This window comes from Rhinoraja longicauda, chromosome 4, assembly GCF_053455715.1.
Source record: "Rhinoraja longicauda isolate Sanriku21f chromosome 4, sRhiLon1.1, whole genome shotgun sequence".
Lineage (NCBI taxonomy): Eukaryota > Metazoa > Chordata > Chondrichthyes > Rajiformes > Arhynchobatidae > Rhinoraja > Rhinoraja longicauda.
This window is the reverse complement of record NC_135956.1, coordinates 47899801-47925218: the sequence shown is the minus strand read 5'-3', so window position 1 is coordinate 47925218 and position 25418 is coordinate 47899801. Positions and strand designations below refer to the sequence as shown.

Here is a 25418-nt window from a genome sequence, read left to right as displayed (position 1 = left end):
TTCTGTTATCAGCTATGGAGGTCTTCCTTGGCCTGCCATTCCCTCTGAAATTAGTTAGCTCACCAGTGCTCTCTTTCTTCTTAATGATGTTCCAAACAGTTCATTTTGGTAAGCTTAGGGTTTGGCTGATGTCTCTAACAGTTTTATTCTTGTTTCTCAGTCTCATAATGGCTTCTTTGACTTTCATTGGCACAACTTTGGAAACGTTTATTGCTGTTTATCAACACGAGGACCAAAGGTGATGGAAAGACTGGAGGAAAGACTAGGTGCTGAGCGCTCTCTTATACCTGCATTAAGGAAGCAATTAAACACACCTGAGCAATTACAAACATCCGTGAAGCCGTGTCCCAAACATTATGTTGCCCTGAAATGGGGGGGGACTATGTATAAACACAGCTCTAATTTCTACATGGTGAAACCAAAATGTATAAAAATTGCCTTTATTAAAATCTGACAATGTGCACTTTAACCACATGTGATCTTTTTCTATTACAAATCTCAAATTGTGGAGTAGAGGCAAATATATAAATGATGGGTTTTGTCCCAAACATTATGGAGGACACTGTACTTCAGCACAAGTCTAGGTTGATTCTTTAGTGCAATACTGAGGGAGTGTTAACACTGTTTGAGGCTCAATTTATCAAAGTCGTCAAAATGAGGCATTGAATGCTCTTTCATAAATTCCACAATATTATTTAGCACGTCTACGATGTTATATTACAATTCAGCCATAGTCTTATCAAATGATAGAAACGATTCAAGTAGCTAACATCGTACTATTCCTATGGCTAATTAAAATTATCACCCAAAACAGTATTGTACAAGAAGGTGCATCACGGTGAATATTCCCGCAGAGCCCACAATCAACCAACAATCTACAGGATTCTTATAGCTATGCTGTCACTCAGGCCTAATGGAGCAAAGAAAATGTATATCAAGGTTGCTCTATTGATTTTCTTTCTCGCACATAAAGCAGCATATCAAAAAAATTTGCACAGTGCAGCACTCATAAAAAGTGACGCTGAAAAATATTACACGTATCCATCAACTTTGTACGTTATACTTGGCAAAGTGTAGTTTGGTCAAAAAACACTCATGCATCGTATCTTCTGTATTAGGATTTGCTTGGATCACAACTGCAGGTCATGTTACAATAGACAATAGGTGCAGGAGGAGGCCATTCGGCCCTTCGAGCCATCAATGTGATCATGGCTGATCATTCTCAATCAGTACCCTGTTCATGCCTTCTCCCCATACCCCCTGACTCCGCTATCCTTAAGAGCTCTATCTAGCTCTTTCTTGAATGCATTCAGAGAATTGGCCTCCACTGCCTTACCCTAGAGATTCCGGCAGAGTTGGTTGATTGGACACATGCCTGCCTTTTCTACTTGTGCCAGGATTTCATACCTTTTTAATCTTTAAATCGACCAGCTTGACACAAGTGACTATGCGCACAGACTATAAGCATTAAATTGCCAGAGATATGCCAAGGATTCTCGCACACAATTTGGATACAATAATTACAGATTAAATTGTAGTGTGAATAAAGCAAAATTAACCACACCACTCTGAACACCAGACCAGCTGAGAAGGGGTTGGGAAGGACAAATAGATTTGCGAATAATGAGAAAATCCATTCTATTGATGTTGAATAGAGGATAAATATTGACAGAACATCAGGATAACCCTCTGATCATCTCTGACGAAGTGGTGCAAAATCTTTAGCATCCATTTGCAGAGACTTGAAGCCCTGCTTGAGAAACAGCCGACAACTAAGCACAGCATTGAACTTGAGTTTCAGCTTTGATTATGAGCTCTAGTCTCCATTGTTATGTTCCCAACCCCTTCTCAGCTGGTCTCGTGTTCCAAGTGATGAGGTTAATTTTGCTTTATTCACACTACACTTTAATCTGTAATTAAAGTATCCAAATTGTGTGCGAGAATACTTGCTTATCTCTGGCAATTTAATGTACATCAGACAAAGCGAGGTAAACCTAGATTAGTTGTCATTCCACTAATTCCTTTGCTTCTAGGGCTTTCTGCAGTTGCTTACAATTTATGGCATGTTATTGGAATAATCTTCATGCATTTAATTGCTTGACATATTAGTCATAGTTATTGTGGCTATTGATACCGAGTTAACAACAAAAATTTGGTTAACTTGGTCTGTATCAATAACACTAAAGAATGGCTGGATTGTTGTCAGTGAAAATTTTACATCGAAGAATAGCATTGACACCAACCAATTCAATCGCTTGCTTCTCAATTCTTTGTGCTATTAATACAGATCAAGTTAACCAAATTTTTGTTGAAAACTCCATATCAATAGCCACAATAACCATGACTAATATGTCAAGCAATTAAATGCATGAGGTTTATTCCAATAACATGCCATAAATTGTAAGCAACTGCAGAAAGCCCTAGAAACAAAGGAATTAGTGGAATGACAACTAATCCAGGTTTACCTCGCTTTGTCTGATAAATTACTAGTTGTCCCATTTTTAATTAAAAGCTATTTCAACGTTTCTTTGTGTGATGAGGGGTGTAGAGATTTATGCTGCTGCATGGTTAGAAACAGCCAACTCAGATGAAATACAGTGTCTATCTGGTCCAAGGCTCTTCGTGCTTCCGTAAATAGTACAACTGGGATTAATTTTGACTCTGAGCAATAGTGAAAAGCAAGCAATATTAATTAAATTGTTCATCATCTTTTCTAGCTATCATTTTCAATTCAGACTGAAAAATAAACACTGATTTCTTTTCGTAATTTCACTAGTTTCTTAAAAAGATCTTAGACAAATAAATATTTTCTACATCTGACGTATAATTTTATTAAAGGCCATAACTGTTTCAAGTACTGTCGACAAATATAGCCCCTAATCTTGGCTTGCTTTGAAAGATATAATCAATTGCCAAAATGCTCTGTGTTCTTGCCAGGTTCTGTTCAAATCCACTACTGGACAAAACTAATTGGAGCTTAAAACACATCTGAAAAGTATGTAAGAGTTTTACGTAGAGACCTTTTGGTCAGCAAAGCAACTTTTGAAACCACAATAAATGAATGAATATAACTTTATTGTCATTCATACAGACGAGTGCATATTTGAACGAAATTCTGTTGCAACTGGCTCACAATGTAACACCAAATAATAAAAATTGATCAAAGAAAAATAAATAAATATAAGTAACTCGCACATAAAATAATGGCGGCAGATCATTGTGAATTCAAGAGTCTGATGGCTCGGGGGAAGAAGCTATTGCAGAACCTGGCTGTTCTGCTCCGTATGCTGCAGTACCTTTGACCAGAAGGCAGCAGGGTGAACAGTCCATGATGGAGATGGGTGGGATCTTTAATGATATTTTTGGCCTTGGACAAGCAGCGTTTATGTGCAATGTCCTGGATGGAAGAAAGTGAAGTCCGATGATTTTCTCAGCTGTCCTCACCGCTCTCTGCACAGACTTCCAGTCTGAGGCTTTGCAGTCCCCAGACCAGACAGAGATGCAGTTGGTCAGTATGCTCTCTATGGTGCCCCAGTTGAAAGTGGTGAGGATGGGACGGGGAGGTGAGCTCTTCTCATCCGGCACAGAAAGTGCAACCGCTGCTGGGCTCTCTTGAATAGAGATGCAGTGTTTAGGGACCAGGTCAGGCTGTCTGTGATCTGCACCCCTAGGAACTTAGTGCTACTGACTACCTCCACAGTGGTATCACTGATGTGGAGTGGTGTGTGCCTGCGCCTTTTTCTCCTGAAGTCAACGATGATCTCCTTTGTTTTGGCGACATTAAGGACCAGATTACTCGTGTTGCACAAGTCCACCAGTTGTTTCACCTCCTCCCTGTAAGCCAGTTCATTGTCGTCCCAGATAAGGCCCACCACTGTTGTGTCATCCGCGAACTTCATTATGTGGCTTATACTGAACCTGGCACAACAGTCGTGGGTCATCAGGGTAAACAGCAGTGGACTCAGGACACAGCCCTGAGGGGAACCAGTGCTCAGAGAGATGATGTTGGAGATGTTGTTTCCAACCCGCACAGACTGGGGTCTGTCAGTGAGGAAGTCCAGTAGCCAGTTACACAAGGGGGTGCCAAGGCCCAGTGGACCAAGGCCCAATTTACTTACCAAGTGCTGAGGGATGATCATGTTGAATGATCGTGTTGAAGTCCAAGAACAGCATTCGCACATACGTGTTCTTCTCCTCCAGATGTGCCAGGCTCAGGTGGAGTGCAGAGGATATGGCGTCCTCTGTGGAGCAGTTTGGCCGGTAAGCAAACTGGAACGGGTCAAGTGTGGGGGCGGAGTCTGGAGATGATATGGTCCTTGACCAGCCTCTCGAAGCACTTCATCATTATGGGAGTGAGCGCGACAGGGCGGTAATCGTTGAGACATGTGATTGTGGATTTTTTTGGCACTGGTAGCAGTCTTAAAGCACGATGGGACAATAGCCTGGTTCAGCGAGGTGTTGAAGATGTCAGTGAGGACATGTGCCAGCTGATCAGCACATTCCCTGAGCACCTGGCCTGGTATGTTATCAGGGCCTGCCGCCTTCCGTGCGTTGACTCTTCTTAGGGTCCTCTGGACATCTGCTGTGTTGAGACTGAGTGCCTTTTCATCATGGTGAGAGGAAAACAAATTGCCAGAGGAATTCAGCGAGTCAGGCAGTATTTGTGGAGGAAATTGGCAGACGATGTCTCATTGTCTGCACACTTCCCTCCAAAGATGCTGGCTGGCCAGCTGAATTGTTTTTATGCTCAACATTCCAGCATCTTGTGTCTCAATGTTTGAAAATCACCAAGTTTACCAGCTGTCAAGACTTAAAATTTCTACTATTAAAAGTCCAAAACATTAAAAAATGTAATCATGTTATTTTTAAAAATCATTAATAAAAAGCATTAAAATAGTTAATATTTAAAAGTACTCCAAGTAATTAAAAGCATACTTAAATACGTAGAAGGCAACAATTATTTACAAGCAGTTCTTCTATAAAGGTGTTTCCATAACACTATTTGGATGTAATGCAAATCATGAATGGAGAACACGATTTGTATTATATGGGTCAAATTGTTTATAATGCAATAAGGATCAGGAACTAGAGATCACTTAAAAGTTACTTTGAAAATTGACAAACAGATTAAAGGTCTTGGTTAAAATGAAGTCTAGGGAACAATTGTTGTTTCCATAAACACCAATGTCTCTTCAAAACACAGTTGCTGGTTTCAACACGGATACCGTAAAATTGACAACCATTCACTTCTATTGACACTTGCGCAATAATATGCTATTAAACAATGTGACATACAGCCTCTAGTAAGTTTTTAGCTTGGAGTACCAAAAATAAACTTACAACTATTAAAAACACCTTTATTTTTGAAAATCCTGTGGGAGACTTTGAATGATTGAAAGACTGCAATATACAGCATAGAAACAAGCCCTTCGGCCCATAGAATCCATGCCGACCGTCAATCACATTTTCACACTAGTTCAACATTATCCACTTTCTCATCCACGCCAAAGCACTAGGGGCAATTTACAGAGGCCAATTAACCTACAACCCCATATGACTTTTGGACGTGGGAGGAAACTAGAGCATCCAGATGAAACCCACAGTCACAGGGAGAATGTGCAAATTCCATAAAGGCATCACCCGAGGTCAGGATCAAACTCGGGTCTCTGACGCTGTGAGGCAGCAGCTCTACCAGCTGAGCCACTGTCCAATAATAACTTCTTCATTGCGAGTCCAAAATATCCAACTCCTAACCCCCTTTTCCCCATTGACATACTTGTTTTCATAACGCAATTTGCCATAACACGAGGTTGGTTAAGAACACAGCCATAACGTTGTAGCAGAACTAACTGAATATATTTAAATTTATTCAGTTCAAAAAAACATTTTACTTGAAACTGGCCCTCTCCTTTGCAACTGTTCATTGAAATGAATGGAGTTGCTGAACCTGCATCAGATCCAAGCTCACTGATTTTAGTGTGCAAGGTGAAACTATAATGGGCACTTACTAATTAGTGGTCAATGAAGAACTGCCAGTGGTGAGGATCTCTCAAGAATTATAGGGCTTCAGTCTTCAGCAAGTGGTCTTCAGGATTGAATTGATTTGTCAATCACCCTTCTTCAGTTTAAAAAAAAATCAATAATACAATACCAGCCTAGAGATTGTTTTAGTCAGTGCCAGGGAATATGCTTGGTCACCACCAGTCAATGCCTAAACATCTAGTATTCAACAGAAATAAAGCTATTGAATCCGGATGTACCACAATTTCATCATCATCGATCAATCCAATGTGGACCCATGACACACATCTTTAGAATAATAGTTTCTAAAAAATTAAATCAGAAGTTGTATGCTTTGCTAACATTTATTTCCCATTCCTGATTGGTCTTGAGTGATCTATTGGACTGATCCATATGCAAAAAAATGTATTTCATTGTACCTTTGGTACACGTGATAAAAAAAAACATTGAACCATTGAGCTACACAGCAAGCTCAGCCATTTCAGAAGACGGTTAAGAACCCACCATTTTGATGGATGGACACAGATTTCCTTCTGGGAAAGACACAAGTGACCCAGAAAAATGCCAACTTCATAATTCCATTGCCAACCTTAATGATCCCAAAATTATTTCACTTCCTCGTCAGCTACAGTAGCATTCATAGAACTCTAAAACAATGAATACAATTCTAATAACTTAACTGTTGTGATCATTTACATCTTGCACTGAATGACACAAAAATACTGATGTTCAAGGGTGCTGTTTGGGGATTTTGCGTATATTTTACAATTTACAGCACAAAAAGTGTATCTAATTGGAAAAGAACAAGAATATTATACTATCCGTTTGTGCCGATGATTGTGATGCACATATGTCAAAGGATCAAAACTCTGAGCGATGCATGTGCAGAGATAGTGGAAGGCTTTTAATTTTCAATAGAAGCTATAAGTGAAATCATATTACAGCCAGACGCACCTGTAAAAGTCCAATCTGTGCTCTAGTACTCCTAGGCAGACATCTCAAAGATGTTCTCATTTTTTAAAAACGTTTATTCTATATTGGACAGCTCCAATTTTTTTTGTGAAGATGGAAATGCAGAACACCGATGCCTCAGGCTTAGGAGAACTTACAAAAACTGAAAAGAAAACTCTGACAGACAACCAGACCACCTTCCAAAGGAAAGTATTTAAAATTCTATTGTGCATCTATGTAACTAGTGCTAATTGTGGGGGGAAAATGTACAAGAGCCAAAAAAGGACGAGGGAGATAGAACACAAAAAAATGGTTGTTATAGTAAAAATAAGAGAAAAATGCAAAGATTGCAGTTAAGAAATGATTTCTCAGGATGCTAAAGACCTTGTAGTTATCCTGAGTGTGATATTTCACAGACCATATTTAAAAATAAACCTAGACTAAATATCATTGCAGACGTACAAGACACGTACTGGCATGATACCCAATCAGGCCAACTGCAAAAGCACCAGTATTAATCTGCTGAGGTATTACAAACATTCCTCTGGTCAAGGATATCCAACTACTTGCTTGAGGAAACTTGATACAAGATTCCTTAATAATAAAACAAATTTCAAATGAATAAGACAGCAAAAACCGACAGGCACAGAGAGAATGTGCAAACATCAACAGACAGCATCTGAAATCAGGATTGATCCCATGATACGGAGCAGTGAGGCAGCAGCTCTACTAACTGCGTAACTGAGCTGCCCTCTGAGAACCTTCACTTAGTACTATTTACCTTGGATATCGATTAATGTTTTAGAAAAAAACAAAATGTGAATTAGTCGTAGTCGTACAGTGTGGAAACAGGCCCTTCGGCCCAACTTGCCCACATTGGCCAACATGTCCCATCTACACTAGTCCCACCTGCCTGGGTTTGGCCCAAATCCCTCTAAACCTGTCCTATCCATGTATCTGTCTCAATGGTTCTTAAAGGTTGCGTTAGTACCTGCCTCAACTACCTCCTCAGGCAGCTTGTTCCATACACGTACCACCCTTTGTGTGGAAAAGTTACGTTTCAGATTCCTATGAAATCTTTCCCTCCCTCACAATAAAACTATGTCCTCTGGTTCTTGATTCCCCTACTCTGGGCAAGAGACACTGGGTCTACCCGATCTATTCCTCTCATGATTTTGTACACCCCTATAAGATCACCCCTCATCCTCTTACACTCCAAGTAATAGAATCCTAGCCTGCTCAACCTCTCCTTATAGATCAGGCATACAAGTCCTGGCAACATCCTCGTATATCTTCTCTGTACACTTTCCAGCTTGACAACATCTTTCCTATGTGTGGGAAAGAACTGCAGATGCTGGTTTAAATCGAAGATAGACACAAAATGCTGGAGTAACTCAGCGGGACAGGCAGCATCTCTGGAGCGAAGGAATGGGTGACTTTTCGAGTCGAGACCCTTCTTCAGACATCTTTCCTATAACATGGTGCTCAAAACTGAATAATACTCTAAATGCAGCCTTATTTCATACAAATCGTATACCTCATCTTATACAACTGCAGCATGATCTCCCAATGTCTATACTCAATGCTCTGACTGATGATGGCCAATGTGTCAAAAGACCACCATATCTACCTGTGATGCCACTTTCAATAAACAATGTACCTGTACGCATTGATCGCTCTGCTCCACAGCATTCCCCAGAACTATATTGTTCAGTGTTGGTTCTGCCCATGTTAGTGCTCCCAAAATGCAACACCTCACATTTCTATGTATTAAATTCCATCAACCATTCCTCAGCCCACCAATCATGATCCTGCTGCAATTTCTGACAACCATCTTCACTGACTACAATACCACCCACTTTTGTGTCATCTGCAAACTTGCGTTCTCATCCAAATAATTGATATAGATGACATACAGCAATGGGCCCCAATACCGAACCCTGAGGTACACCAATCGCCACAGGCCTCCAGTCTGGAAAGCAACCTTCCACCATTTCCATGAAGCCAAATTTCTATCCATTCAGCTATCTATCCCTGAATCACATGGGATCCAAACTTCCAGAGCACCCTACCTTGTGGAATACATGCAGAACCTTGTCAAATGCCTTACTAAAATCCATGTAACATTTTCAGGTCTGCCTTCATCGCCCTTTTTGGCCACATCCTCAAAAAAATAAATCTGATTTATGAGGCACGACCTCTCATGTACAAAACCATGTTGACTATCCCTAATCAGCCCTTGTCCATCTAAGTGCATATATATCCTATCCATCAGAATACACGTTAGTAACTTAACAAACATAGATGTTAAGCTCACTGCCTGTAGTTCCCAGCCTTTTCCCTGCTGCCCTTCTTGAAAAATGGTACATTTTTCCTCCCCCCAGTCTTCCAGGACCTCGCCTGTATTTAACAATGACTCATAAATCTCAGCGAGTGCTCCTGCAATTTCCTCTCTAGCTTCTCAGTGTCCTTGGATATATCTGATCATGCCCGGGAGATTTGTCTATCTTCACAAGTGTCAGAACCTTCAGCACATCTCCAACCGTAATACTGACTGCTCTCAAGACACTTCCAGGTATTACCCCAATTCCCCCGCCTTCCTGTCTTTCTACACAGTAAAAACAGAGGAAAAATACTCGTTGAGGACCTTGCCCATCTCCTGTGGCTCCACACGGAGTTAACCGCTTCAATTCCTGAGGTGTCCCAGTCACTTTATGGTTACCCTTTATGGGCTTATAAAATCTCTTGGGATTATCCTTAATGTTATCTGCCAGAGCTATCTCCAGCCCCTTTTTGCTCTTCTGATTTCCCTTTTTTAGCTTATCTTTAGAAGCTTACACTGTGCCAAGCATTTCTTACAGCTTGTCACTAGGCTGCATTTTGTAAAGAAATCCTGGTGAGTACCTGCACTATGCTCAGCAAGTTTGTAATTGTCATCCAAGTGTGTGTGAAAACAGAATTCTTGAATATCTTGACAGTTATCCTGCAGATTCGACAATGATTCATCATGGTACCACCACGACCATTCTGTGGCAGATCAAGTCTTCACAACAATTGCAAAGAACCTTGTCAAACAATGAGATCTGGCATAGAGTGTTGTTTCCTTCCATGGAATATCAATGGTTACAAGGAATTAAATATATGTACATTGAGGAAACAATTTTACATGGAGCCAAGCTCCCTCAAGCATTGGAACAGATAACCTGATTAATCTGGAGCTATTCAAGATATATTGACATATTCTGATTCCAAGAAACAAGAGGCTTACTCTACACAAAACCACAGGAATAGAAAGCCTGAAGCAGTACTACGTTGTGAATAGTCAATTAATTGGTCGCTTTGCTAAAGAGCCTGCATAAACACAAGAGGCTGAATTCTCTGCTCTGTTAATCTATGAAAAAATTCACTATTCTGTTATTCATTTCTTTTGTGCAGAATGCTAAAACAAGCCAAGCTCTGAGCTTCACATTTTAAAATCTGACGTTTGATTGATTATTGTAGAAACATCAAAAGCAGCTTGTGTGGTCCTGTGAAAAATAAAACAAGACTGCAACTTATTCAGGACTGGTTTAGTTATTAAGAATTCAACAGAATCCTTTTGGCTTTTAAATTAACATTTGCCACGATTGGAATCTTAAAGTTGGCACATTTATGTGTATGTGACAAATAAATTGACTATTGACTATTGGCAGTATATTTTGTTAACCAGTTGTAAGTAAGCTCCAGAGAGAAGAGTGCAGCACATTGGTTAGATGCTGTCTTCAATTGGATCTATAATTTTTTTTTAATTCTGGCTCAGCCAAATGAGCCAGAAAATAAAAAATCAAAGGGGGGCAGTAATTGACCTCGATTTTGTGGTGACAGTGACAACAAATTAGTCAGCAGTTGCCACTATTATACCATAACACAGCAATCTCCAGATTCTTGGATTTATTCACAAAATGCTGGAGTAACTCAGCAGGTCAGGCAGCATCTCGGGAGAGAAGGAATGGGTGATGTTTCGGGTCGAGACCCTTCTTCAGACTGAAACATCACCCATTCCTTCTCTCCCGAGATGCTGCCTGACCTGCTGAGTTACTCCAGCATTTTGCGAATAAATCGATTTGTACCAGCATCTGCAGTTATTTTCTTATACTCCAGATTCTTGGACGTGTGTACTTTAATGTGGAAATTACCAAATGGGTGACGGTGAATCAGCATCTACTTCTGTAGGCTGCTGATTAACGTCTTCCTCATTGGAATCAAAAGAAATCAGTGCCAAAATTAGAAGTTTCTTCTCAGCTGCTATCAGGCAACTGAACAATCTTATCACTAACTAGAGTGGGGACCCGACCTACCATCTAGAGAGTTAGATATAGCTCTTGGGGCTAACGGAATCAAGGGACATGGGGAGAAAGCAGGAATGGGGTACTGTTTTGGATGATGAGCCATGATCATATTGCTGGCTCGAAGGGCCGAATGGCCTACTCCTGCACCTATTTTCTATGTTTCTATCTACATCATTGGAGACCCTCGGACTATCTTTAATCGGACATTAACATGCGCTAAACATGATTCCTTTTATCCAGTATCTGTACACGGTGGGCGGCTTCATTGTAATCATCAAAAGTCTTTTTGATGCCTGGAGAGCACAAAAGCCTAACAAATTCTCTGAAAATGGTGCTTCTTATTGCAAGAGATACAAGTGAGTTTCAAACACCTACCAAGTTGTAATTACCACTCTGTAAAAGCTAAACTTTATGTATGTGGATTATAATTCCCTCACATAAAGATTTCCAACAATGAGTTTCCACCTTAATTGACCCCTCGCCATGCCAGCCTTTTTCTGCCCAGTAGTTAACAGACCTTTAGTGGATGAAGGGGTGAAGGGGGGAGAGAAGAGAAGAGAAAGGGGAGCGTTTGTAGAAGTTATCTAAAATTAGTGAATTCAACGTTCCTACCGCTACCCAAGCAAAATAAGAGGTCGTATGAACATTGAATTCTCGAATTTTAGGTGACTTCGACAAACATTCCCCTCTGCCCCTCTCTTCCCCCTTTCTTCCATTAAAAGTGTATTAACCAGTTCGCAACAATGTACCCCTCTTGGGCTCACACCATCTCGAGCCAACTTTTAGCCTATCAGGGAACCTCCTTGCCCAAGGTCATCTGCTGTCGGCCTCGATTTGTTCTTGATTTTTCTTGCTTTCAGTTTCCATTCCCCCACCCGCAACAATCAGTCTGACGAAGGGTTGAGCCGAAAAGTCACCTATCCATTTTCTGCAGAAATGCTTCCTGACCTGCTAGGTTTTCTTCAGTATTTTGTTTCTATCTTTGGCATAAACCAGCATCTGCAGTTCTTTTTTTATTACATTATTATATTTGTTTTTGGTTTGGATTGTCATCTTTTTGTTCCAATTCCCAGATTAAGCTTTTACTCTTTTGCAAACAAAGACCCACAGAAAATATGCTTTTTGAAACCATTGTTATAGCTAGAAGCAGGAGAAACCAGCCACAGATCTTTGATGTTGACCATTACCTCGTGATCCTTGCTAAAAAGTGCACATTTTATCAAAAATCAGAATTTGCTGTAATACCCATAACTGAAAATTAACACCCAAGCCTACCTCTATCACATGGCACTGACCTTGGAAAGTGTCAGTGTCATTTGGAAAGAAGATTAGATTTGAGGAAGAGGGCAAAGGTAGCAGAAGAATAATCTACTGCAGGAGCTATATTTAAATAACTCACATTTGCTCAGAATTCTCAATGAATATTAGTAAAGTATATATATTCAACTCTCAAAACATCTTCAATATCTTTCTGTCGTAGGGATCATGATAACATCTAGCAAGAGTTCTAAGGTTTTCATAGCCTCTTCCCTATTGCTTGGACCTCCTCTATCAAGCATTAGTGTTTTCTGGAGTTTTGCCCAATTATTTTTTAAGCTGAAACCTGGTAGCTAAGAAATTCCAGCTGCTTAAAATACCCCAGTGATATTCTCAGAAAGATTGCCAGATGGTTTGAGAAACCAAACTGAACCCTCCAGGCCAAATTGTCAGGATTTCTGAAGATTGGATTGTTAGAATTTTACTGGACTGCTGCTTCCTCCACTTTTACATGTTCACAGGTCACCATTTTGATTACGTTTCTGAATACTCATTCTAATACGTTCCTTTGGCATGTTATTGACTGTTACTTCCCCCTACGTATCTGTGAAAACAGTCATATATATTTTCAACAGAATAGCGATACATGTGGAAATTAAGGATTTGTACATCATAAAAATCATTATACATTTTACAATTGAATGAAACACATACTGAAAAATAGTTCAACAACGCTCATCACCTTTCATATGTGCTTGCCAAGTAAATGACATTTTGAAGCAATCACATCAGTAAACCAGCACATGCAATATTCAAATACCTCATCCAAAAAGCAGAGTTGAATATGATAAGCATATGACAAACAAGATCAGCAGCCCTCATACCCTATGCCACCTACTGTGTGCCTTTATGTTTCATTATCAGATGCTGATTAAAACATTCCTTTATCATTATTTTACTACTCCCAAGTCATCAACTCCCAAACTTCAACAAAAGTATTTCCCTTCATTTCACTCAATTTAAATTCTTGTGCAGAGATTTAAAAACCACATGGAGAGCAAAACAGCCAAGGACTGCAGAGAAGCAGCCTAAAGGATTGAAATACAAGGGTAATGACATATATAATAATACACAATGAATTGCAATCTACCATTCAAGTAGATGCTTGCCAGGCAAGAAACACTGTCCAAACATCCTGATGCAAATTTTTTTAAAAATATATCCTGTGCAAGAATGACAATGGAAACACTCATTCCACAGGTATTGCATGTCACAAACCACATTGAAAGTTTATACCCTTAAAACTAACCCTAGTTCAGAAAGTATTTGGAGGGGAAATGGGATTGCCCCCCTGGGAACATGTATGGACCCTGATAGATCGAATGGCATCCTTTATTGTTATAAGTGTAAGAAAATGGCAAACTAGATATTTATATTAAAAATACATATGCCTAATATACAGCTATTTGTTTTATATTAGTTTTTAATACCTAATTTTTTAGTGTAAAAAAACATACATACTTGGATAAACAATCAGCAATTGATCTGAATAAAAGGAAGAAATACATTGAAACAATTTACCAAAAATCAAATCATTTTCACTACAATGAAACAAGTTATCTCTATTTCATGATGTGGAAGTTATATCAGATAAAGGCATTTTAATATTTATATTAAATATCTGTAAAAGGGATAAACAATAATGCATATCCCTGCTGTATCTGGTGACATTGGGATTTAAGGAAAATGAGAACAGAAACTGCTGAATATACTCAGCACATTCATCAACATATCAGAGAAGAGGCAGGTTTGCGCTTCAGGTTGGGGTCATTTTGCTGCAACTATTTTTCCCATTTTTGTTCCACACTTAGCCATGAAAGTTGTTTAATTGTCTATTTTGCACAATTTATTCAATAGAAGGGATTAAGTTCAAACGTACATTCCTATGATCAGTCTGAAGAAGGGTCTCGACCTGAAATGTCACCCATTCCTTCTCTCCAGAGAAGCTGCCTGCCCCGCTGAGTTACTCCAGCATTTTGTGTTTACCTTCTATTTAAACCAGCATCTGCAGTTCTTTCCTACACATTCCTATAACCATTTGGTTAAGTAAATAAATCTTGGCGGAATTTCCAGCTTTAAAATTCGTATAAATAGCACTGTTAAAATAGTGAGAAAATTATCCTGTCTATTAAATTAGAAACCAGTTTCAACCTGAACCCAATATTTGATTTTGTGCCGAATAATGGACCACAACATTTACAGCAAGCAACAACCGAAACATGTCTGTTTATATGACTTCCACGTGTTGACTTGAGCAGTGGATTCAGATGGAGGTCAGGTAAACAGATAAAAGCTAGCCCCAATTTCAGTAGAAAATGCCAGCACTCCTGCATGGTCAATATGCACATACCTTTCAATGTGCTCAATTTCAAAAATCCAATGATGGAACTAGATCTTGACAAGATTCCCCAACATTTATACTAGGAAAAGAGGTTTGTGGATCATGCACCAAGTTGTACGGGGCACAGGATCTATGTTTTCAGACATTCTGGTTTATATGATGCTTTAAATGACGTTTTTTGATGTTTACTGACTGAGTAACCAAGTATAATGCAACCCAATCTTTAAGTTTGCCAATGATTCCACATGCTGTCGGCTGAAACTACAACATAAGATGAAATCCAGAAAAGAGATTGAGAACCCAGTGTCATGGAGACAGGACAATAACCGAGCCCTTAACATCAGCAAGATGAAAGTTGGCTGTTAACCAAAGGAAGCTAAGAATGAACATTATCCTGTCATCATCGTGGAATGGCTGTAGAGATTATCAATAGCTTAGAGTTCCCTAACCTGGTCCCTTTAAACTAGTGAGGTGATCAAGAAAGTGCATCAGTGTATTTACTTTTTTAGGTATCCGAGAAGATGTGGCATGTTTGAGGATTTTAGCAAACCTCTACAGATGTGCTATAGAAAGTATTCTGTCAGGATGCATATTAGCCTAGTATGGCAACTGCTCTGCTCTTGACCATCTGAACATGCAGAGAGAGTGGTGAACACAGCCCAGCCCAGATTAACATTTCCTTCTCTCCAGTCCATTTTCACAAAGCATTGCATCAGGAAGGCTGGGAGAATCGTCAACCATGCTCGACAGCCTGGCCATTCCCTTTTGTACTTTCTAAGAGAAAAATACAGGAGCTTGAAAGCCCAGACATCGAGACTTTACAGCAGCTTCTTCCCCATTGATATCCGACTCCTAATCCAACCTCTACTTCTCATCCCATCCCCAGGGGTGCCACCATGTACTCCTACTCTTAACTCTAGATCATTCAGTTATTCTGTTATCTTACTTTAATATTATTTTGCATACAATAGACAATAGACCAGAGACAATAGGTGCAGGAGTAGGCCATTCAGCCCTTCGAGCCAGCACCGCCATTCAATGCGATCATGGCTGATCACTCTCAATCAGTACCCCGTTCCTGCCTTCTCCCCATACCCCCTCACTCCGCACTAGAATCTTGCAGCACACTCTGTTTTGCACTCGTATTTAGCATTTTTCTATGTATACTGTTTACAGTACGAGCTTCATGAGAAAAGGCAACTTCATTACACCCTGGAGTATATGACAAATTAATCTGAGCATTTTTTAAATCGATGTACTCTCTTCTGCTGTTTTACCAATTCATCTAATTTGGAAATATTGGATTTAAACTCAAAACTCTCCAACACTAATGTAAATTCAATCATATAATCCTCATGCTTGCCTAGGAGATAACATTGAGTTCATTAACCATTTTTTTATTACCCAACATTCAAAATAGTCATTTCTTACTGGTTCTTTGACATCTGTTCTTCCAAGCTGTGATCATTCCTCACTTCCGCTACTATGAATTCTTTCATCATATGTTCTGGCCACAAGCCTAAACACCCACCCAAAACTCCAGTCTTCTTTCCCTATTTCCATTCCAAACATTGAGCACTCTGGAAGAAATCTCCAGCATTGCTCACAGTGTGACCAGATTCCAGTTACAGCCAGTAAATCAGATCCATTATTTTATTAACTTAGATTTTAAATGTTTTGTACCATTTTTCCAACTTGAACTTCCTGATGTACTGTTACCATAAAATTCACTTTCCTTTCCTGAAACTACGTATTACCAAACTGCTTCTTTTTTTCATAAATGTTCACTCTACATTCCCCTTTTCCAACCTCCCTTATTGTTATTTTAGCTTCAAACATAAAGAAAACAAATAAAAGGCATCAATTCACCAGGAAACTGGTCCCATTGGTGATCAATTAAGTCTGTCCCAATATATTCTTATCATATATTTATACACTGTAAATGGCTCAATTGTAATCATGTATTGTCTTTCTGCTGACTGGATAACACACAATAAAAGCTTTTCACTGTACCTCGGTACACATGACAATAAACTAGACCGAAACGGGCTTCCCTATATAGGTGGCACTCACAGGCTTTGATATTATTGAACCACACTTTAAATCCTCTTGTATGTCATACATCAGACTTGTAAAAGGAGATATTCTAATAATTTCAAAGTTAATTCAACTATAAATGAAACAAAACTTTATGCTTAAGCTGCATTATCTGTCACTGGATCAGCACCCATCCTATACTTTATCTCCTTTTGTATACTGTATAGAAGGGACAAAAGAGCAGGGAAAACAAGGAAGTTCTGAACTTCTTTCATAATTTTTTGTCCAAATGTTGAAAAAGGCCTCGCTGTTTTCAGATCAACAGAATTGCAGTGCCAAATGTCAGTGGGGAAACAATTATCATACAAAAAAGATTTAGATTAATGTCTGAAAAGGTCAAAGAGCAATGTCAAAATTGCTTTGCCATAAATTGTAAATTCAGAGGGCTATGAAAGATCTGGAAAGGACACAAAGTGCTAGAGTAACTCAGCAGGTTTGGAAGTGGAACCAAACAGTGGGAAATAAAACAGCAGTGGAACAAACAGTGACCATTAAAATGAAAGGTTTCTGGTATAGGTCAAAAGGGAGATAAGATAAAAAGATCTAAAGGCCCAACTGTTTCAATGGCAGAAGAGACAGCAAATATGAGTTTAAAAAGAGAAACAAAAAAATGTATGATGCACTTCAGGTGATTAATTCAAGTGAGAACTTCAATGCACTTTTTTAACTTCGATCCAATAGTTTTATGCTCACCATTACTGAGACTATTTTTTAAAAATCCAAACTAACTGAATTTAAATTCAACAGCTGCTACAGTGGAACTTGAACCCATATCTCTGGATTGTCAGTGCAGGCTTTGAATTATGAATCGCTAATTCAATCACTAAGCCACGACTATTCTACAAATAAATATTACAATTAAAACCAGGTATCATCCCTAGTGCAATGACAAGCATAGAAAGGTAGTAAATTAAAATATTTTAAAATTCGACCCAAAAAATCACCCATTCCTTCTCTCCAGAGATGCTGTCTGACCTGCTGAGTTACTCCAGCATTTTGTGTCTATCTTTGGTTTAAACCAACATTCACAGTTCCTTCATACACATTGGATCAACCATGATCCTATTAACGATGGAACAGGCTTGATAGGCCAACTGGCTTTTTACTGTTTCTTATGTTCTTGTGCAAAGTACTGTAAAATTACCCCAAGTACTTACAAAGCTTTCTCTTTGTATAAATAGGGAAAACAGTTATGTGCACTCCTTTGAAGGACTTTTTTTGGAGAAAGACACTGACACATTTCACAACTGTCATTGAAATCCAGGAGAAATAGGCGACCCAAAAATGACAGTTACAATAGTTTTATTGTATAAAAAAAGTCTCCCAAAATTTGCAAGCTGTCATGAAAGAAATACATAAAGGATGTGATTGGGTCATTCAATCTTCAGGCTTCTGAGACAGGTCTCAGAGAATTTCAGTAATTTTACCACCAATTGGAACTAGTTCATTAAAATGTTGTTTGATTGTAAATATGACATGAGAAATAGTGGATAGGTAAACACAAAAAGCTGGGAGTAACTCAGCATGTCAGGCAGCATCTCTGGAGAAAAGGAATAGGTGACGTTTCGGTCAATACTTTCCTACCTCATAATTTTTTGCTACTCCCAAGACCAAAAACCCTTAATTACATTCAGCCTCTACAGCTCTCTGGGGTAAATATTTCTAAAGGTTCACAATTCTCAGAGAAGGGGATAAAGGGGCAACCCTTTTATTCTGAAATTTTGCTCCGATTTTCCAGTTTTTCTCGAGAGAAAATTTCTTGTCAAGACCCTTATCCATTTCAAACTAAGCACACTAATAAATACTCAAAATGCCAAAAGTCTGCAATATAAAAAACATCAAAGGAAGGTGAAAGACCTCACATTTTAGTTAATAATCCTGTGCCTGAATGGGAATTGTTCTATGGAAAGATAACGGTGATCTAACCAAATAAAAATCCTCATTTTGCACTTGAGCAAAGATTCCAAACTAAAAGAAATCAGCAATTCCGTTCAGCAAACATGATAGGTTAAACATAATCTTTGTTGACTTTAATTCACATGGCTCTAACTTGAGAAAGTCAAGTGCAGGAGAATTGCCAGATCCAATCCTTTATCCCATGTCCTTAAAGGTTATTTAATTATATATGAACCAGAAAACGGATGTTTCTAAAGCAAATACATAATTAAGGAAACCTATCCAGGTAGTGTTTGAGTTAACGAAATTCGTCATTACAGAATTCACAAATTACTACCCAAAATATTAGATACAGAATAAAAGTCGTTCAAGGAAATTTGTCAACAAAGTAAATAAATCAACATTTTTTTCATCATGCGTTTCTTGACATGTGGAGATGACACTGCTTCGCGTTATGGAAAATCATAGTAAGGCCCACTTACTAAAAATGTACCCTCACCCGTCACTCCACTAACAACACCGGGTTTGCCAATATAAGAGGAAAACCTTCACTTTCCCTTCACTATTGCTCCATATGTTCCTTCTTAACTGCTTACTTTTCCGTATCATTAACATACACAGAACCGCAATAGTCAAACAGATAAACAACAGATGAGAGCAATAAAATCTGCATCACACACATTCCCAAACACAACTTTTTTGGCTAGTTCACAAAAAAAGAGGGAAAGCTTCAGTATATAGGATGATTGTTTATGAACGATGCACTGAATCACAGTGCTCAATGATTGCAGCAGACAATGTGGCATCCTTTTTCCACATTTCAGTTTTTCTAAATATATAAAGCAGCTGAATTTTGGACAAGAAGTTAAATCATGGACCTGCTCAGTCAGGTGAACCTAAAATAATTCAAGATAAATTGAAAGCTGTAAAAAATATTTTAGAAATGCAAGCCTCTCCCTGAATAGAATCATTCAGTTGGCAATAAGTGACACAGGCACCAGAGACTCTCCGTATTCAGATAAAACAGAGTAAAAGTCATTACTGACACTTTTGGCGTGAAACCAGTTGGTAAGCAGCAAAAGTCACCACATTCTGCCAGTTAATCTAGTTTGTATACTGTGAAAGGCACTGCAATCTGTGAGAACCCAGTTTTTATACAATGACAAGCACAACTTGTAAACAGCAAAAAGCAGCAGTCTGAGTGAATCAAATTTGTTTAAAGAAAGGCAGTAGTCATAGAGTTATACAGCATGGAAACTCATCCATGCCCAACCGAGCGTTCTCCCTTGCCAATATCCCTCCAAACTTCTCCAATCCATGTACCTGTCCCAGTGTCCTTTAAATGTCATAATTATACCGACCTCTACAACTCCCTCTGTCAGTCTAGCTCCACATACACACACCTGTGTGAAAAAGTTGTCCTTCAGGTTTATTTTAAATCCTTCTCTTCACATCTTAAACCTATGCCTTCTAGCTTTAGACTTCCCTATCCTCAGGAAAAGACTGTGACTTTCATCTTATCTGTCTGTGCAGGTCATGATTTTATAAACCTCAAAAATGATCACCCCCTAAACTCCAAGGAAAAAATGCCTAGCCTCGCCAGCCTCTTCTAACTCAAACTCAGCAAAACATTCATACATCTTTTTTTCATCCTCTCCAGCTTAATATCAGTTGCCTGTGTTGGAATCCAACTAGTTGCCACTAAAGGACATCAACATTTGAGTGATTCCACGTTTGTGCACAGTTCAAAGTACCAATCTGTGAGCAGAACCGGTTTGTACCACTTCCCATACTGGTCACCCCACAGAAGATTAAGCATCTTCTAATTCCAAAACTGACACAAAAAGCTGGAGTAACACAGTGGGTCAGACAGCATCTCTGGAGAAAAGAAAAAGGTGATGTTTCGGGTCGAGACCCTTCTTCAGAAGATATTGTCTGACCCGCTGAGTTACTCCAGCTTCGGTTTAAATCAGCATCTGCAGTTCCTTCCTACACATCTCCTCATCCCTTGTGTCAGACTCTGCTTAACCCATGGACTTCATCAGCCATCTCAGAACCAGCACTCAGACTGAAACCAACTCATCCTCAATCGCACAAGTGCTTGCAAAGATAACAACAGTGACCAGACTACAAGACTAAAGTTCTTTTGAAATCACGGTAAATGATGTATATGCTACGAGTGTATCCAGTATGTCACCACCCTTTAGGCATTCTGTCAGGAAGTATTTTATCAGGAAGTATTTTATCAGAATGCATCACAGCCTGGTTTGGGAACAGCTCCATCTAGGACCGCAAGAAATTGCAACAAGAAACGCAGCCCAGACCCAGACCATCACACAAACCAACCTCCCTTTCATTGACTCCATTTATACCTCATGCTGCCTCGGCATGGCCAGCAGCTTAATCAAGGACGAGTCGTACCCTGGCAACTCCCTCTTCTCTCCTCTCCCATCAGGCAAAAGGGAAAGAAATGTGGAAATGCACACCTCCAGATTCAGGGACAATTTCTTCCCAGCTGATGACAGGCAACTGAATCATCCTACCACATCCAGAGCAGTCCTAAACTACTATCTACCTCATTGGTGACTCTCCGACTATCCTTGTTCAGACTTTGCTGGCTTTACCTCGCATTAAACATTATTCCCGGATCATGTAATACACTGTAATGGCTCGGCTGTAATCATGTATTGTTGTTCTGCTGACTGGATAGCACGCAACTATAGCTGTTCAGTGTACCTCAGTACACGTGATAATAAACGAAACCAAAACATTGTTTGAACTCTGGTTCTGAGGGTTCAGAGGTCAATGCAGGAACCACAGATTCTGCCACATGAGCATTGAAAATAGCAACCCCCTATATACCTATCGCACAAAGATCAGGTGATGGGCATATAGTAAAGGGCTTTGCTATTTCCACAGCTTGTGGTGGGGGGGGGGGGGGGGAAGAGGTGTATGTGTGCTCCTGACACACAGACCAGAGATTCTCAATACCGTTTGTAATGCTTCTTCTCTATTGAGCAGTCACAGGCCAGGGGCTCCCAGAATCAGTGATGATGTTGCATTTTATCCAAGGTTTTGAGCACATCCTTGAATCTTTTCCACTGCATTACAGAAGGCACTAGAAATTTACCACCACTAGTATCCCTTCAAAATCTTGGTTACAAACTATCAAATCCAAAGGGCAAGAAATGGGGGGACCCGACTCCCGAAACAATTAAGTATGTGTAGAGTGAAAGACATTATAAAATGATTTGTTTACAGACTAGAACTTGTCATGTTGGTGTAGTCAAAGACATTACAGCCTTTGAACGAATCCACCAGCGAAGGCACTCTGAATCATATGAGTGAATCAGTCTGGGAGAGAATCAAATAGTCTCCAGAGTGGATCCAGTATGAGGAGAAAATCTACAGTCCTGGAGTGGATCCAGTTTGAGAAGTCAATCCCTTACAGTCCAGGAGCAGATCCAGTTTGACAAATCAATCCCCTGTCGTCCGGGAGTGGGTCAAGTTTAAGGAGCGAATCCCTCACAGTCGGGGAGTGGATCCAGTTTGAGAAGTCGATCCCGTGTGTCCGGGAGCGGATCCAGTTGGAGGAGCGCACCGCAGGCGGAGAGCCGGCGCCTGCAGCCTCCCGGACCCGGGGACCCTCTCCCGCAGTGCGAGCTGCGGCCTACTGGCCGAGGCCCGGAGGTGGGTTGGGGGAAAGTGAGGATCCGCCGAGCTGCTTACCGGTGCGGGCCGGTCGGACGGGCAGACGGAGGGAGGGAGTGAAGGAGAGAGAGAGAGAGAGAGAGAGAGAGAGAGAGAGAGCGAGAGCGGCGGCGGCGGCGGGCGGGCCTGGGACTCGGCGGTATCCCTGCGCCCGCCGCCGCCCCGCCGCGTCGCCGATATCCGGGACTACATGCCGCGGCCCGCCGCCCCCAGCGCGGCCTAGGCCTCGCCCTCCCCCGGGTCCCCGCCCGCTACCCGCTCACCTGCCGCCTCCGGGTCCCTCGCCGCTGGTTTCGGGGGTCGGCCTCGCGGCATTATTATTTTTTTTTTTGGTTCTCGGATCTACTTTAGTAATGCGCGCGCGGGGCGGCGCCGGGAGCGCGCACGGCGGAGGGGGCGGGGCAGTGCAGGCTGGGCTGGGCTGGCGGCTCGGCCTGGTGGAGGCTCTGGGCAACGGGTGGAGGTGGAGTGGGTAAGGAGGTTACTGCATCCTTTATGGGGGTGCAGAAGGAGTTGACTGCATCCTTAATGGGGGTGTAGAAGGAGGTTACTGCATCCTTTATGGAGGTGCAGTAGGAGGTTACTGCATCCTTTATGGGGGTGCAGAAGGAGGTTACTGCATCCTTTATGGGGGTGCAGAAGGAGGTTACTGCATCCTTTATGGGGGTGCAGAAGGAGTTGACTGCAACCTTTATGGGGGTGCAGAAGGAGGTTACTGCATCCTTTATGGGGGTGCAGTAGGAGGTTACTGCATCCTTTATGGGGTGCAGAAGGAGGTTACTGCATCCTTTAGAGGGGTGCAGTAGGAGGTTACTGCATCCTTTATGGGGGTGCAGAAGGAGGTTACTGCATCCTTTATGTGATTGCACAAGAAGGTTATGCCATTCTTTTTGGGGGTGGTGGGATTCCGTGATCCAATGCTGGGCCCCAATCCCCGGGGTGGGGGCACTCAAATCCAAGCCTCCCTCTACATTGGGATGGGGGTGGACATTGGCAATAGTGGGAGCACTCAGATCAAAGGGGGTGACATTGTCACAAAGTGGGAAGCCAGTGATATTAAAGCCTGCTTTTAAAATGAGTGGTGGTAACATCATCAGGGAATGGGGGCACTCAGATCAGAGTCTCCCAGTACAACAGGGAGGTGTGGTAATATTGTCAGGCAGTGGGGGCACAGATCAAAGCCTCCTTGTGCAAAGGACACAAAGTGCTGGAGTAACTCAGTGGGCCAAGCAGCATCCCTGGAGAACATGGATAGGTCTCATTTTGGATCAGGACCCTTCTCCGGTCTGATTGTGGAATGGGGGAGGGGGGTGAATAAAGCTGGGAGAGAGAGCGTCCCTCTTTATGGACATCGTTGCCTTCTTCTGTTCAGATCCATGATTGTACCGCAGATTGATCATTGAGTTAACATTGGGAGCCAGAGTCAACAGCAAAAAGGGCGAAGCCATGTTCTTCAGAAACTGGCCCAACCAGTCCTTGGTCCTCTTCACCGTCGGCTCCCACTACCTGAAGGTACCTGGGATATGGTTCGGAGGGGCTGGGGCAGGCAAAAAAAATTGGTTGAATCGAACTGGTAAAACAAAACAAACATTGGGACTATGGGGGCAGCATTCCCTTCTAATAATTGGTAAGAATCTGCTCATCATGTGCGAGCTGCTCTCAGGGCTGCTGTATGTGGTGAATGATGGCTCATCCGCAGGTCCTCCACCCTGGCAATTATCAAGTTTATCTAGAAATCAATGATGGAGCAGGTCATGATGCACAAGTCCAGCAACAACATAGCCAAAAGCATACTGAACATCGCCCTCAAATTGATGGCCATCTTTGTGTGAGGCTGCAACAGCGGCACGGTAGCGCAACGGTAGAGTTGCTGCTTTACAGCGAATGCAGCGCTGGAGACTCAGGTTCGATCCTGACTACGGGTGCTGCACTGTAAGGAGTTTGTACGTTCTCCCCGTGACCTGCGTGGGTTTTCTCCGAGATCTTCGGTTTCCTCCCACACTCCAAAGACGTACAGGTATGTAGGTTAATTGGCTGGGTAAATGTAAAAATTGTCCCTAGTGGGTGTAGGATAGTGTTAATGTACGGGGATCGCTGGGCGGCACGGACTTGGTGGGCCGAAAAAGGCCTGTTTCCGGCTGTATATATATGATATGATATGATAACAGGCTGTACTTAGAACCAAAGTACATGGGTACCAAATGTGGCTGTATGCTGAATGCCGTGTCCCCCACTGCCACGTATGTCGCAGTCAGCTGGACATTGCCGCGCTGCCTATTCTTCGTGGAAAAGTTCATCCAGACCAACACTTTTCATCACAATAATTTAGGCTTTACTAATACTGTTTTTCCAATTTATAGATTTTTTGTTGTTTAATATGTTATCTAAATATACTATGTTTACAGACCTGTTATTCTGCTGCAAGTCAGCATTTCATTGTTCTGGTTTCGGTATTTATGACAATTAAACTTTCTTGACTCTTGAAGCCCATCAGGCAGTGGCCTGCACGGAACTGTTGGTTTTTCAGCACATTAAGATGTCCATAAGGGAATGTGTCAACTGATACATTCCAGACTGTAGGAGGACATGCTGAGAGTTGCATTGAGACGGCACAGCCAATGCAGCCAAGAGCTCTGTGGAAAAAGTGTTGATATATTTTAGAGTCTGAATTGTTTTGACAAGATCGGCTCCTGTAAGTTAACAGGAAACTGTGAGTTCACCATACACACACCATTACCTCTGCTCAAATTGACCAG

General features: G+C 41.1%; 1 protein-coding gene across 6 annotated transcripts in view; it reads right to left on the bottom strand.

The window, feature by feature from the left end:
• Positions 1 to 23012, bottom strand: part of LOC144592745 (zinc finger protein 236) — a 118020-nt gene extending 95008 nt beyond the window's left edge. For all 6 annotated transcript variants that reach the window (XR_013547175.1, XM_078397686.1, XM_078397688.1 and 3 more), the window contains exon 1: positions 22926 to 23012. Coding sequence is in view for 5 of the 6 variants with exons in the window: in XM_078397686.1 (XP_078253812.1) it covers positions 22926 to 22977 (52 nt within the window). In the remaining variant the exon portion in view is untranslated. The remainder of the gene's footprint in view (positions 1 to 22925) is intronic.
• Between the last annotated feature and the right edge of the window lie 2406 nt (positions 23013 to 25418).